Genomic DNA, 16,055 nt, shown 5'->3' with positions numbered 1-16,055 from the left:
TTGAGTAGAAACAATATATTTATTAACAGTGATACCATAATATTATTTATTTATATCAATAAATATTTCTTTTTAACAAAAATAATAAGGGAATACATCCAATATAAATTTTATGTAAATTGCATTATTACATAACTTAAAAATGCGCAGATAATTCAATTTCACTAACTTTTTTTTGTCACTTTGATAAATAAAATCATTTCTGAAAACAAAATTTTAATTACAATTAATTTAATTTTAATTTACTTGGTTATTATTTAAAAGAATAAAATACATACTTATAAAAATTGCAACCATAGCAACAGCTAGAACCCATATCCAACACCTCCAAGTGCTTTTTCTTACAAACTCCGTTAACCTCTGTTCTTCTCTTTTTAAATTTTCAAAATTAGTATCCATACCTTTAGATGATTTTTCTAAAATCTAATATAAAATAATTAAAAAATTAAACATAATATAAATGTTGTCACAAATTATAATATTACTTCAATGTCTTTTTTAATTATTTTTCCAGCAAGTTCTGAATGTTCTCGTAAACCACGAGTTATTGCAATCAATTCTTCAGCAATAGATTCCTGTTTATTTTGATGATGTCTCAATAGTTCATCCAAATTATCATTACTATCTACATCTGGTTGCCTAGATGATCTGAATTCATTTGTGTCATCTATAACAATTAAATGTCATACATCTTATTGTTTACATCAAAATAAATTGATTTACTTCCAAGGAGTTCATCTCTCAACTGTTTTGTATAAGTAACTTTATACTTTTGCTTAATATCTTTTGAACGGCTGTTAGACTCCTGTACAGGTTCCAACATTTCCAGTGCAACTAATTTCTTTTCTGGATTTTCCTATAATATAATTACATAGAAACATAATAATTTTATTTTATATTCTTAAACTGTAGTTATAATTATATATTACAATGTCTTTGGTATTCAAAAATCCTTTAAGGAATTCCATTCGTTTTGTGTACTGGTTAATTGCATCCTTGTCTGGATCACTGCACATAACAAAAATAAACAAAATAATTTAAATATTTTAAACATACATTTATTTATTGAACTATAATTCTGAGGAGACACCAGAAAAACGGGACAGTAGTAGCGCCGGGATCAATGAAAAAATTGTAAGTCAGAGGTTAGGTTAGGTATATAAACACTTAAAAAAATATTATGGGTGTTATATAATTTGATATAGTATCTTCAAATTTATTTTTAATTGTGTACCTATAAAATCAACATTTATTTATGTATAGTGTTATTTTGTCATGCAATGGGGATTGGCAATATTTGTAATTGAATATTTTTTTTTTTTTTTTTTTTAATTCAATACATTTTGAAATTATTTAAACTTTGTCTTAGTTTTTTAGAAGAAAAAAAACAAGTTAAATTTGATTTAGTAGGTCTCTCTTAGAATATAACCGTAGGAAGTTAGGAATAATGATACCTACTTATACATTTGCTCCCACAGTCAAATAACCATTCTGGCGTCCCTGTTACAATTTGTTCATTAAATTTCTAATTCAATTCTTGTTTACCTTTTTTTAATTAATTCTGCAATCATTTCACTGACAGCTTCTATATACTAGAGCACAAATTTATTATTAATAATAAAAATAAACAAAATCATTTTTAGAAAAATTGAACATTCATTAAACCCAATTTTGTGAATTTATTGACCACTATGAAATTTAAAACTTTATGATTTATCTTAATAAATACAATATTTACTTTGCTTAGCCGCCAATCATCAGATGAATTATTTTGAGCCATTTCTTCACAAACTGACAATAGTCTTTTGACATCTATTTCTAATCTGGTTGTAGTCATTTTTCTAAAAATGTATTTTATTACAATTACTAAATCAAATTACTAGAAACAAATAAAAATACAACATACATTTTTTTAAACTGTCAACAGTTTCTTATACTCTCAATGCCAATAATACTACTAATAATATTCAACAGCAAAATAGCGTATCAGATAATACTATAATAGGTATTTAAAAAACGTTTACACTAAATAAGGGAGAGTTTACGAGGTAGTTTCTTTATATATGGTTAACTTTTGAATTTAATTTTGGATAATATTTATTTAACATATTTTACAATAATATAGTTTAATAACTATTATTTAATTTAATTTTAGGACACGATTCACGAATCCCGATCACGATTAATATCAAATTGTAGATTAGGATTTTAGTTATATCATATTATTATCACTGAACAATGAACATAAATATTTACTCTGTGATCCGTTATCAATTATCATATGAATTTTGATAATTTAAAGCACGTGAATATTGAATTCAAATTTGGAATATGGTTTGCTTCTACAAATAAATAATAATACTTATTTTTTTTATATTATGACGGGTATTATTACAGGATTTTAAATTTTAAACTAAAGTGGTTCGTTCTATCAAATCATCAAGTGCAATGATGTGCATACTGTATTGACATTTATTTGAAGTTTTGATGCATTTATTCAAAATTCATATTGTATAGTAAAGTGGGTATGTTTTGTTTTTGATTAAATTTATTAAATATACATTAAAAATAAACTGTTTTTATTAAGAATTTTTAGTAGTGCTTAGAAAGTAAACTTAAAATCTGAACTCCTTCAAATTAATTTATCCAAAGAAATACTTTCACATTCATATTCATTCGAGGAAAAAAACATTACATTCTTCATATCGTTAATTTTATTTATTTGTACAAAAAAAAATCACAATTAATAGAAATGAGACAATAGTTTTTGGACAATTTGTTAAAATAAATTTATGAATAGAAATCACTTTCTTGTGAAAAGGTTTTTAATTAGTTTAAATTAAAGTGGAACATAAATAAAGTAAACTCAAAAATATTTAATAATCGGACTTGTTCCTTTCAATTTAAGAATTATTATTTAAAGTACCTAATTTTAATTTTTTGTATGATTCATTACGGAAAATAGTAAAAATGTATTTAATTTGAACAGCTAGATAATCATTAACAATTTTTCATAAAATATGAATACTGTTCCACATTTTTAAATGAAAAAAATGTTAGACATTCACGTAATAACCACGTTCTTTCTAAACACTACTACTTAAGTTATAACTAATATTTTTAAATTTTCTATTAATGATGTAAAATATTTACATTTTAGAGGCCATAGAAGATTAATGATGAATGATTTAAGTAAAATGGATTTAGTCAAATATTTTGACGATGAACGAAAATCTTTGCCTGTTACTCTTCAAAAAGATAAACTTTGTAGTTTAATTCAAAAAAATGAAACTTTAATCATAATTGGAGAAACAGGAAGTGGCAAGACAACACAAATTCCACAAATTGTTTATGAAAACATATTACTTCCAGATGAAGATGTAGTTGTTACACAACCAAGACGTGTAGCAGCGATATCATTAGCTGAACGTGTATCATATGAAGTAAACACTGAAATTGGAGACCTGGTTGGTTATAGAGTCAGGTTTATTGACAAAACTAATCATTTTACTAAAATAAAGTTTATGACTGATGGTATGCTATTACGCACAGCTATTTTAGAAAAGAGCTTATCGGCATATGGATGTGTTATTTTAGATGAAGCTCATGAACGTACTGTAAATACTGATTTACTTTTCGGAATTGTAAAAAAAGTCCAACGCAGTCGTAAAAATAGTTCTAACCCTCTTAAAGTAATTGTCATGTCAGCAACAATGAATGCTGATTTATTTGCAGATTATTTTGGTAATGCACAAATTGTCTACTTACAAGGTAGGCTCCATGACATCAAAATATTCCACGCTAAGAAAAATGTAGAGGATTACTTTCACGATACTTTTGTTACAATATTTCAATTACATAAAGAGGCACCTGAACGCCATGACTTTTTAGTTTTTCTAACTGGTCAAGAAGAAATAGAAAATATGGCTCTTGCTATCGAGCACATTAACCAAGATCCTTCTTTAAGAAATTATCCTGTTATTAAAGTACGGACATTATATGCTTCGTTGCCTACCAATGAGCAGCTCAAAGTATTCATGTCATTGGAACCTAATGAGTTTGCTAGGAAAATCATATTGAGTACAAATATTGCAGAAACATCAGTTACTTTGACTGGTATTAAATATGTGATTGATTGTGGCAAAGTTAAAGTTAGATGTTTTCATCCAGAAACCTCGATGGATGCTCTCAAAGTAGAAAATATATCTCAAGCCCAAGCTGAACAAAGAGCGGGTCGTGCGGGACGTGAATCAGATGGATATTGTTACAGGATATATTCAAAACAGCAATATGATGAAATGACCAAAGACCCAGTCCCGGAAATCTTGAGGTGTAATTTGGGTAATGTAGTATTACAAATATTGGCCATGAATATGGATCCTTACAAGTTTGATTTTATTAATAAGCCATCAACAGATGCAATCGACCAAGCTTACAATATGCTGGGAAATTTAGGCGCTACAAAAAACAGTATTTTAACTGAAGTGGGTCATAAAATGACTAAATTTCCTCTCGACCCAAGATACTCAAAAATAATTTTGTCATCAGTGAACTATGGTTGTTTGGAAGACATTGTAAATATTGTATCTATATTGTCTACTGATTCAATTTTTGTGTCTAGTCTTTCGGAAAAAAAAAAGAAACAAGCCGAAGATGCTCATACAAAATTCAAGTCATCCGTCAGTGATCATATCATGTTACTGAAAACATTTCGTTCGTTTAGGAAAATAAGAAAAGAATCTAAATCCAGTTGGTGTGATGATAATTTTCTCAACCTCCGTAATTTAGAATATGCAGATCGTGCTCGAGAACAGTTACTTGATATCTGTAGGTATTTACATTTACCAATTGGCCAATCTTGTGGGGACAATTTTGACCCTATCAGAAAATGTTTGTTGACGGGATTTTTTGAAAATCTGGCATATATTAATCAGGAAAAAAAATATATAACAGTTAATGCTAAGAAAGAGTGCAAAATCCATCCAACTTCAACACTGTTTCATTCGTATCCTCATTGTGTTCTATATACAGAAATTATAGAAACCAGTCAACCATACATGAAACATATAACTGTAATTGACAAAGAGTGGTTGCTTGACGTTGTCCCTAACGTTCATCAACGTCATAATTATCAAGTACTAATGAATAGTGAATTATAGCTTAACAAAATTACTACCTAAGTAGTATATAAACATTTTATACAAATCTATTTTTTAATAGTTGACTGCAAATAAGAATGTATTATATAGGACATAGTATACAAGTTTCTTGTATTTTGTAAATTATAAATTGTATTATATTAAGTTTATATTTTTCAATTCTAAATATACTCTGTAGAATATCATACAATATAAGTACAACACATTTTTGTAAAAAAATATTATACATGTTATATATTTCAATTGTTTTTTGAATTGGTCTCGCCATCTCAGAGTACAAAGAATTATATATTTAATATAAAATAAATTTTAATAAAAATAACACACTTAATATATGCACAACTATAAATTATGTTTGAACTTAAGTGTCTCATAATAGTTTTAAGTTGATAAATAAATAAATTATTTAAGTTCATAAGTAATTTTTTAATAATATTGATAAAACACAAGAATACTATAAAAAAAAATAAAAAAAAATAAAAAAAAAAAATAAATAATAAAATGTAATACCTATATGTATTTTGGTAGGGTCGATAAAAAATATGACATAAATTACTTCTTTACTATAGGGGTGCGCACGGGGCGAGCTGGTTGAGCTCTGGTTTGATGGGAATCTTTTTTTGGAGGAAAATAAAATTTCAAATTTGTGTAGGTATATATATTTAATTATAACAATATGTTCAAGATCAAGAAAATATTATTTGTTGTAATAGTGAAATAAAATTAAAAATATTTGTATACCATTACAACAATTTTATTAATTTATTCATCTAACAAAAATATTATGCACAAAATAATATTTACCTTGACTATGGAGTGTATGGATATTAATAGGTTGGTTATACATAAATATATCATTTTATTTTTGTATTTATGGGGTTTATTTAATATTAAGATAATCGGACCTGCACCAACAGACTCGTTGAAAAACACGATCATTGAAGAATTCAAAAGTATGGGAAATAGAAGAAATCATTTATAATTATTTAATTAAAATTATTACATAATTAAGTTTATATAATATAATATTATGTGAATACAATTTTTTGTTCATTAAACCGATTTTTTTTTAAATATTGGATATTATGTTTTTTTCTTTTTGTACATAATTGTATTTGTATAATTTTATTTCTAATTTCAAAAATATGTATTTAGAAATAAGCACATTAATATTGTGTGCACATACAACTTGATTTTATTTACATAGTTTTTAATTTACAATTAGAATGTATATTAATGTGTTTAATGTCCTAGCATTGGAACATTAATTATTTCAGACTCAACCAGAAATTGAAATCTGTGCACATCTATGATCTTTACGCATTAAAATTATTATAATTTTCAAATTTTAACCGGGACAAACACTGTGAATTCAAAATTCAAATATTATTTATATATTATATGTAATGGGCTGTGGCCCATGTTTTTTATCAATCATTTATCCATAGTTTACAACACCCGCAGCCCACCTATGACAGGAAGGGCAAAACTGGACTGCTGCAACTGGGATTTTTATATTATCAATCCTATCATTTACATCCACTATCATTGTGATATTGCATTCTAGGAACTACTAAGTCAAAATATATAATAAAAAAAATGGTAGTTTTCAAAAGTTGATTTCATTTTAATGAATAATGATAAATAATAAGTGACACTGATCATATACATGTAAAATTACTCTAAAACTCATATCAAATGAAAACTTATAGGAAGAGGAAGCTACATAAAAATAATACATTAAACAAATACAAGAAATACTAAAAATATATATTGGTATATTATTTATCAATTTTAAATGGATATTCATCTATATTATCATCTTCTTCCTCTTCATAATACAATGATACATCTTTATCATACATTTCTTTTTCAATCGACCTACTCCTTCTTCTACCTAAAGCTTTGGCTTCTTGAATTTTTCGTTTTTTTACAAAATCTGTAAATGACAAATACTGAGTGTCTTCAGTATGTTCTGACACAGTATTTTTCATAACATTGTGTGTAGAATTAGGTTGACGATGAACAGCTTTTGACTTTTGGATAGCCATGTTTAACTAAAAGGAAAGTAATATAATATACACAATATAATAAACAAAAAATATTAATAATTTTTTAATATTTAATATCAAATTAATCCATATAAATAACATGCACACTTCAGTTCTATGCATGAGACCCTAGAGGCTTAGAAAATCTTGGGTTTGACTTAATCACATAATTACTAAACTCATGTACAAATAAAGGATAAGAGAAAGTCTAGAGTGTGATTGTGGTGCAAGTGTACAGTTGATGCAAAGTCTAATTTTTGGCTGCCAGCTAAGGAGATTTGGAGGACTTCACAAAAATAATCCCTGAAGTTGTGGTCTGGCTGAATTCTTTGGATGTTATTTAATTGAATGCGATATATTAGTTTAATACTAGCACTTTTTTTTTTATATTAGTTAAAACAACAATTTAATCTGTTACCTAATTAGTAGGTAATTTAATTAACTGCTATCATCCATTGTTGTTAATTTCTTTCCTTTAGCTTGATTTTACAATAAATTTGACTTTTATAGTGTTTTGTAATCATAGAAAAGTAAATTTAATAGTTTCTTGTTACATTATGTAATACAAATCAGATGATACTTCAATTTGAACCAGTAAAAGGGATTTAAAATACTAACATATTATCCCACTCAGCTACAATATTCTATTTAATCATCCAATATAATACATTAAAATAATATCTTACTCTGGCCATTATTGCATTATGGTCAAGACCCATTACATCCATCTTCATTTCAGGAATTATTACTTCGTCATTACTGTCTTCTTTTAGATTTTCACTGTCTTCTAATTCTTTAATTTTTTTCTAAAATCGATTAAAAGTATATTGTACATCATAATGCTATTAATAAGTATTAGTAGGAATGTTTAGTAGTTAATTACTTTGATCTCTGGATCAATATTCGTGAAAATTGTAGGGTGATTGTTTAATAAAGTATTGCAAGTAGGTACAAAATCTTCACCAAAATCTGCTTTATTTAATAACCGATCAACTGCTGCTACGTTTGCATAAGTCTTATCTTGAAAATGATTAGTTAATATCAGGAATAATTTCTGTTACTAGTCCACAATGCAATTTATAAAGAAACTTATTAGACTAGTATTAACTTAGTTTTTAACATTTACCTTTGATAAACTGTATTTTTGGCACTTCACCCATGATTCTTAATGTAGATAATTCATGTCTCAGTGGACCACTTATCATTTGCAATAATTCATCTAACTGGGAATCGTCTTCAGATTTTCCAGCCATCCAATATACTTTGACAGTTCTGTAATCTCCTTCAATACAAACCTGCAGTAAAAACAAACAATTTTAGGCCGAAGGATTTAATACACTATCCTCATTTTCTTAACCAATTAATTTAATAACATTTAAATATATTTATACATAAATCTACAATGTAATCGTGAGTAGTTATATCAGTACTATATTATTACAAGCAAATCTATTTAATTATTATTCATTACTTCATTAGGTTTTACTTTGTTAAATTTAAAATCCAAATAATTTTATTTTAATAAATATTAATGGCTTAGATGAAGTGATACCGAATTAAATTTAAACAGGCAATTGAAATAATTTGATTGACTTACAGAGTTCTTCCAATTTACCACCCAACTAAATATTTTTTTTTAAGAATAGCTATAATAAACACAACATTTTAAATATAAATAACTTTATGAAATTCTTGTATTTAATAAAATTATAGTAGAAAGACTTCTCTGCAGTACTCTATTATTTTACCCACTTAACTACCAAATTTTTGAGGCAGTTCATCAAACTATCTAAAGTGGCTAAAGTGTGTGTTTGAACTCTTTAGACAAGCTGATTAATGCACTTAAATTAACAAGAATAAAATTCAGAAATAAAAAACTTATTGGAGCAATACCAACACTTTGAAAGAAGATTGCTATATTGGAAAGCTTTTTGGCATTAAACGAGCAAAGACTACTGGGCCATTAAATTACAGTACTTTTCTAGTGGCACAAATAGGAAAGATTAGACTTCTCAAACAATACATGATCAATAATTCTCCTAAAAGTTTGTATTATAATACACTTATAAAAAAATACCAGGGGATTGGAATTTTCTTGAGGAATTTACGCCACTGTACTTCCAGTACCAAGCAGACAGACATCAAGTAATAAAGATCTAAAAATTGGTAAACCAACTGGAAAATATAGCTGATAAGAGAATTTGAAATTAAGCATTAAACACTAAGTCAAATCCAAATCATAGACTCAAGTTCTTCAAGACTTCTTATGAGCTAGGACTTACGGAGAAAGAGTAATACAGTGATACACCTTTAAAAATCATAAAAATTGACAGAAAAGTGAGTTAAGTACATTAAATAAATTACCTTGTTGCTTAAAAATTAATATGATTATTATTACCTTTGAAATTTCTAAACTATATCCAATGAGTTTATTAGAGTTTTCACCTGTTGCCATTAAATCAGTTATATTTTTCATCAATAACTTATTTAAAACAGCAATACGCTTGCTTGTCTGACGTCCAGCATTATTTTTGGTGGTTTGTTTCATAAGCTCTTCAAAAGTAGGATTTGCCCCAACATTTGGTTTATACCAAATTTTTCTAAATAATAATATAAGTATGTGATATATACTTTTTTCAAGATATTATTTAGATGATATATATTCTACTTACTTGGTTTTACGACTAAGACCCATAACTTTGTTCATCATTTTACCATCTAACGACGAAGCATTGCATTTCAACATTTTAATATTCGACCTGAACAACAGTAATGAAGTAGATTGAAATTTATGAAACATTTCTAGATTTAAGTTTAAACAGAAGAAATTCTAGTAGAAGAATTTTAAAAAAAGTTGTTAGTGTTAGGTGAAATGTCGCTATGTTAATGACATAGTTTTCAAAATAGATTTTTTATCGAATCTAAATCTGTTGACAGTTATCTAGCTTTTTCAATTTATTATCGCCATAACCCATAACCACAGACTACGGTCCAAAATACAAAATATAATGTAAATGTATAATCTATGAACTCAATAGTCAACGTCTCAATATGATCTAAGATCAGTATTAACTATGAAGTCTGTAGCTCTGTGCCATAACTCATACTTTAAAATTCAAATTAACTTATCAGTTGTCATTGAATTTATCAAAGTGGTATCTACAGTGATAAAAAAAATTAATATTTGTTACCCGCCAATCATGCTAAATATTTTAAATGTTATCAAGCATCAGAACAAAATATTATTATTTTTTATTTGATTGTTGATTGTTCTTGCCGTAGTCACTAGTCAGTTCGTGACTTTACAAGTTCTTATTATTGTATTGCTAAAAAACTCGAAACTTATCTTCATGATTTCATGACGATGAATTCATTAAAAAAATATTACTATTGTAAATTGTTCTTTCAATTATTACTCGTGATATTGATAGGTATTAGACATTAGTGTATTACCATAAATTAAGTATACTTACTTGTATACTGACATACTGTAATGATATTACGAAATACAGAACACATAGAAATTACAAATCATGACTTTTAAGATATTATAGAACTGAGCCTCTGAAGAGTGTAAGAAAAAGCTCGTATATATACCCGAGTGCTTAATAAACTTATAATCAGTAAACGGATTATTAGGTAGATAGGTATTGTTCATCGTTTTACACAAGCAATTTCAAAGAGCTATTATTTTTGTATTAAAAAAATCCAACGTAAGTAAATAAAATGACCAGTAAGATTATAGACCTATTAACTAAAGTTAGTTTAGATAATAGATCTATGAGTAAGATAAACAATAATTATATTATATAATACTATATCAGCACTACGGATATTATGAATGAACGCTCTCTTGAAAGACACCCTCCCCCCCCAAATACAACTCTGGATCTACTGACTACCAAAATTATAATCGGAATGTTAAATACAATCATTTCAAAAGAAAATAATACTTTGTTGGTGGTAAATTAGTAAATAACCCACCAATGCATTTTAAAATGTGTATGCAAAATACTAAATACTTTCATAGTTTAATTAAACATGATAAGTGATAAGTATGATCTTTGGTACCTACTCTTTTTAAATTCACAAAAAAATAATCGCATTTTAAATACTTTATGACAGTTATAATTGGTGAAACAATATTTAAATATATCAATAAATCATTTATTATGAAAAAAATCAAATTTATGTACATACATTAAAATGCATTTAATTAAATAAGATTAAAATCACTATGAATAACAAAATAAAAATGTATGTGTCAAATTATTAAAGAATGTATAACAAAATAGTTTATATCACGGGAACCTAGTTATAAAGCATTTATTTTGTTTTCTAAAACCTAAACCAACATCATTGACTTATTCACCTTAAATAAATTTTAAGATATAATATAATGATTAGTATACTTATATATTGCAAATAATTTAGTTTTAACAATAATAATGTACCACATTTGTTTTTGGATTAAATAATGTAACAGTGTATTTTTAATTAATAACCAATTCAATTAATAAGAATAAACTGTAATTTATTATTCTTTATCTATTTATTATAAGTTAACTTAAAATAAAGTTAAAATATTCAAACTACAATTTTGATATAACAGTAAAAAATAAAAGTTTTATTGATGTACATATTACAATTATATTCAAATGATGTTTAAACTAAATATATATATATAGAGAGAGAGAACAATGTTTTCTATTTATTTTTATTAAAAGCATAATTTGGGTCCAATAAATACTTAGAGAATTCTGATATATCAGTAACACCTCGTACTTCCTTTTCTAACAATGGAAGCTTAGTAACGTGGAAATCAAGATACAAATCATTTATCTAAAACAAAAGTTAATAATTATATATCAGTTAATACTGTATTTATTATACAAAAACTAACCTGTTCTAGATAAGTGCGCTGTAATGCTCGCCTGGAAGAACACTTTTTACAACTGGGATCTGAATCTCCATTGTTAATGTACAATTGATTAACAATAATATTATGGGTGTCAATTTCATTTTTGGTTAGTTCTTGGATAAGCCTTTCCGTTTCATATAATGACAAAAATTCAGCAATACATACACAAACAAATGTGGTTTGATCCTAAAACAAAAGGTTTAAATTCATTTTGATTATTTAAAAAATATTTAATGATAACTTACAGGATTTTTGAATTGTTGATTAACTGTTTTGATAGTAGCTAACATTTCTTCAAGTTTTTGCGAAATATCATCTACATTAACACCAGCTCCAAAAAGCATACTCATTTGATTTAGGTAAGGGCCTATTCTATTTTTCAATTCCAAAATCTTTCCTATAGCTTTTTCCATCATCAAAGGAAATGTTAATAATCTCAAAGTATGTCCTGTAGGAGCTGTATCAAACACAACAACTGAAAAGTTCATACTCTTAACCAACCTGAAATCACAAATATGAAGGTAATGTTAATTTGATAATATACTATTAATATTAAGCATAAACATACAACAAAATTTAAAAATTATGTTTCAATTTAAATGCAAGAAATATTGTATTCAAAAATCTATTCTGAGTACAATCGATTTTATAAAATAAAATTTTATTCAAATAAGTTAAGTTTGTTTACATCATAGATAATGAGTAAAAACTGAATTTCTATACATTTACATATTTACTAAGGTTATTTGTGTGATATGCTAAGTACCTAAGTAAAAAAAATACCTAACGAGTATCCACACTGCACACAAATACATTGGTTCATGTATGTTTAAGGCTACTTTTTTAGTGCATAATTTAAAAATATTTATTGTAATGGATCTATTTATTTATTTATTGAAAGTACTTGCGGTAGCCCATAGGATATTAAAATATAAAAATTATATTTATTTTTGTGGAATTCAATTTTTAAGCATGTGTTGGTATTTAACAAAACAACATTTTTATGAATAAGATTTAATATACTTGATTGGTTTATGTAATATTTTTATATACGCATCGTTCTATTTATGTTGATAAACATTAAACACCACCACCATACTATACATATATGATAGTGATTTCAAAAAATTAACTTTATATGAATATTTAAATAAACAATTTGGAAATACATTTATATCATAGCTGAATTTATAAATATATATATTATATATTTTGAGTGTATGTGTATAATAAAATTATTTTTATGCTTATTTAGCTGATAAAAAATACATAATACATGGAACATAAGTCTCGTGCATCATTGAATCAATAAAAATTTTTAGATTATTCAATAATATACTACTATTTATTTCATATTCAGATATTTAGTTTTCAATAATAATGTTTTATAAGGTTAAAATGTATTTTATAATGTTGTTTAAATATTTATATAATTGCAATAGCACATGTCTTAAGCAAATTAAAATGGTAAATTTGTATTTAAAACTATTACATAAGTGTGATATTTGGTGTTTGTAATATATACTTACTTCATTACTTGAGCATAACTCATCGACTCATCAATACCTGGAAATGCTCCTATAATGTCTTGTAAAATACTTTTACCTAACCGCATTGTATCAGATTCATCATCACTTCCAAATAAATTTTCATTTTCACTGTGAACATCAGGGTCAACTTCCTAAGTAACAGATTTAAAAATGATATCTTTGGTTATATTTTTTAGGGTATGAATCCTCTATTTAAAAATGCTTACCATAGCAAATAAATTATTGAAACCTTCAACTTTAGTAGGTGCTTTGGTGAATCGTTGTCCAAAAGCATCAGATATGTTGTGTGCTGGATCAGTTGATAGTAGAAGTACTGATTCACGAACTTTAGCTAATTGAATAGCCAAACTACAACTGAAATTATTATTTAAAAATTAATTAGCATTTTATTAGTATGATATCTTATAGATAATAAAATAAGTAAAATGAATAATCGCACTTAACTATACAATATTTACCTGCAAGTAGTTTTACCAACACCTCCTTTTCCACCGACGAAAATCCATTTTAAACTACTCTGGCTGATTACGTTTTGTAAAGAGGGTTCAAGTTGATCTTCATCAATAACATCGTTACTATCCATTTTTAGGAATATTTATAAATTTTAAAGTAATAAATGTTAAGCAACGTGTAAAAAACAGTAATATTTTGCTTGAAGAAAAAGTTAAAGTTAAGTCTCAAAAATAAATTAAGATTAAACTCTTAAATTAAAAAATTTCACCGTAGCCGCTTCACGTAGAAAAATCGCAAACGACTAACTAGAATAATGAATACCAGATAGACTTGGAAAGTCATAAACTGAGAAACATTGCCTACTGCTTATCAGCATTACTTTTTAAGTAACGTCATGATTTATGTTATCAATAGATATGCGGTGATTGTATAATATTTTTATCACAAAGCATGCGATGGGAAACAGCGCTCTCCGGTGGTTAATACATGCGTTTTAGGTATTAACACCATAGACCTTATATGGTGACTGTATAAGGTCTATGATTAATACATCGTTTTTTATCAAAAAATGAAAAAAACACTAATTTTGAAGAAAAGTAGAGATATCTCAATATCTGGTTCTTGCACCAGTTGCACCTATGCTCTATGGTTGCACCGGACCCTTCAATTATTAGTACAGAATAGATTTCCATGACCTATTATTCTATTAACTATTTATAATTTTTTACGGTAACGGATCTAGTGGGAAGCCGGGAAGGGGTGATCCAGGGCCCATGATCTCTGGGCGCTCTAATCAATAATCATAGAAGAACGCAAATTTCAAATTTTAAAATCATACTTTTTTATAACATTTTAATTTTTTTCAAAACAAATTGAATCAATTGTAGTCAGATTATTATTATACAAGTATTTACAAATTAAATAGTTTTAATTTAATATAGTCACACTAGCAATGATCATGGAACGACAATTGTCATATTATAATAAGATCAAATATCTTTTTTTTTTTTAGAGAGAGTTGGTACATAACTCATTAACTCTCACGTAGACATTTAGTCATGACATCTATACATAAATATAACAGTAATAACTATTAACTATAAACTACGAATAATAATATCTTAATTCGTGCTATAAACTAATAACAGTGGTCAGTGGCATAATATAGAAGGGGCTGAATTGTGAGAAGGAGCTAATTTTATAATTTGCCTTATAATGTTAAAAAATATTATAAAATAATTTGTGTTAAAACATAAATAAATGATGTATTTAATATAACTGTATATTAAAAGATATAATAACTATTAATTAAATTGTTCACTGTTTACTTTACTTATTCATTGATGCAGTTTTGAAATACATTTTTCAAGTAGGTACTTATAAGTTATAATAATCTTAATACTTATGTAAGTATAGACATTTCTACATTAGGCGTATAGTAAATGTAATTAAAGACGATAGTTTCGAGTACTTAGATTTTTCACATTTTAGAAGTATCATGTAGCGATAACAACATTGGTTTTTCAAATGAGAACATATATTATGTTTTAAAGAAAAATGTGAATCAAGTAATTTTTTTGAACATTTTGACGTATTATAATCGAAATTTGAATGAAAACTTCTGGAGTTATTCTACTTTAAATACTAAGAATTAAGGATAATAATCTATTATACAAAAATAATTTGTAAATGGATACGAGCTCGATAATTATAATTTGGTATGCAATATAAACTATTCGTGAATATAATTACTACTTATTACTAAATGCTTATGAATTAATATTGCACCTGACAGTTTTCAAAATATGGACTATTATTCTCATTCCTTTGTATTTAAAGTATAATAAATAACTTCGAAAGTTTTCATTCAAATCTCGGTTACAATACGTCAACATTTTCAGAAAAATTACCTAATTCACAT

General features: G+C 26.2%; 4 protein-coding genes across 7 annotated transcripts; 1 reads left to right on the top strand and 3 right to left on the bottom strand.

The window, feature by feature from the left end:
- LOC132930403 (vesicle transport protein USE1) lies at positions 1-2,195 on the bottom strand. 2 transcript variants are annotated; one of them, XM_060996266.1, is made up of 8 exons: positions 1,907-2,195; positions 1,739-1,841; positions 1,546-1,592; positions 930-1,008; positions 724-856; positions 486-667; positions 279-423; positions 1-202 (listed from the first exon to the last, which is right to left on the bottom strand). In XM_060996266.1, the coding sequence occupies exons 2-8, from the start codon at positions 1,835-1,837 to the stop codon at positions 165-167; spliced, it is 723 nt and encodes a 240-aa protein (XP_060852249.1). In that variant the 5' UTR covers positions 1,838-1,841; positions 1,907-2,195; the 3' UTR covers positions 1-164. The 2 variants fall into 2 exon arrangements, with proteins under 2 accessions (XP_060852249.1, XP_060852259.1); XM_060996276.1 differs by lacking the exons at positions 1,739-1,841; positions 1,907-2,195 and having other exon boundaries at positions 1,459-1,592.
- Positions 2,196-2,251: 56 nt separating this feature from the next.
- LOC132930377 (ATP-dependent RNA helicase DHX33) lies at positions 2,252-6,240 on the top strand. 3 transcript variants are annotated; one of them, XM_060996234.1, is made up of 3 exons: positions 2,252-2,334; positions 2,398-2,525; positions 3,163-6,240. In XM_060996234.1, the coding sequence occupies exon 3, from the start codon at positions 3,177-3,179 to the stop codon at positions 5,157-5,159; it is 1,983 nt and encodes a 660-aa protein (XP_060852217.1). In that variant the 5' UTR covers positions 2,252-2,334; positions 2,398-2,525; positions 3,163-3,176; the 3' UTR covers positions 5,160-6,240. The 3 variants fall into 3 exon arrangements, with proteins under 3 accessions (XP_060852217.1, XP_060852224.1, XP_060852210.1); XM_060996241.1 differs by having other exon boundaries at positions 2,276-2,521; XM_060996227.1 differs by having other exon boundaries at positions 2,276-2,525; positions 3,161-6,240.
- A 668-nt stretch (positions 6,241-6,908) lies between these two features.
- LOC132930397 (putative ribosome-binding factor A, mitochondrial) lies at positions 6,909-10,340 on the bottom strand. The gene is made up of 6 exons (XM_060996252.1): positions 9,883-10,340; positions 9,609-9,810; positions 8,337-8,505; positions 8,094-8,230; positions 7,897-8,016; positions 6,909-7,216 (listed from the first exon to the last, which is right to left on the bottom strand). Exons 1-6 carry the CDS (start codon positions 10,008-10,010, stop codon positions 6,941-6,943), a joined length of 1,032 nt encoding a protein of 343 aa, XP_060852235.1. The 5' UTR covers positions 10,011-10,340; the 3' UTR covers positions 6,909-6,940.
- Positions 10,341-11,723: 1,383 nt separating this feature from the next.
- LOC132917721 (ATPase ASNA1 homolog) lies at positions 11,724-14,503 on the bottom strand. The gene is made up of 6 exons (XM_060978600.1): positions 14,140-14,503; positions 13,888-14,035; positions 13,661-13,812; positions 12,377-12,632; positions 12,114-12,317; positions 11,724-12,052 (listed from the first exon to the last, which is right to left on the bottom strand). The coding sequence occupies exons 1-6, from the start codon at positions 14,262-14,264 to the stop codon at positions 11,918-11,920; spliced, it is 1,020 nt and encodes a 339-aa protein (XP_060834583.1). The 5' UTR covers positions 14,265-14,503; the 3' UTR covers positions 11,724-11,917.
- Between the last annotated feature and the right edge of the window lie 1,552 nt (positions 14,504-16,055).

Source organism: Rhopalosiphum padi, chromosome 1 (assembly GCF_020882245.1).
Source record: "Rhopalosiphum padi isolate XX-2018 chromosome 1, ASM2088224v1, whole genome shotgun sequence".
NCBI lineage: Eukaryota > Metazoa > Arthropoda > Insecta > Hemiptera > Aphididae > Rhopalosiphum > Rhopalosiphum padi.
This window is presented reverse-complemented; position numbering and strand designations above follow the sequence as displayed.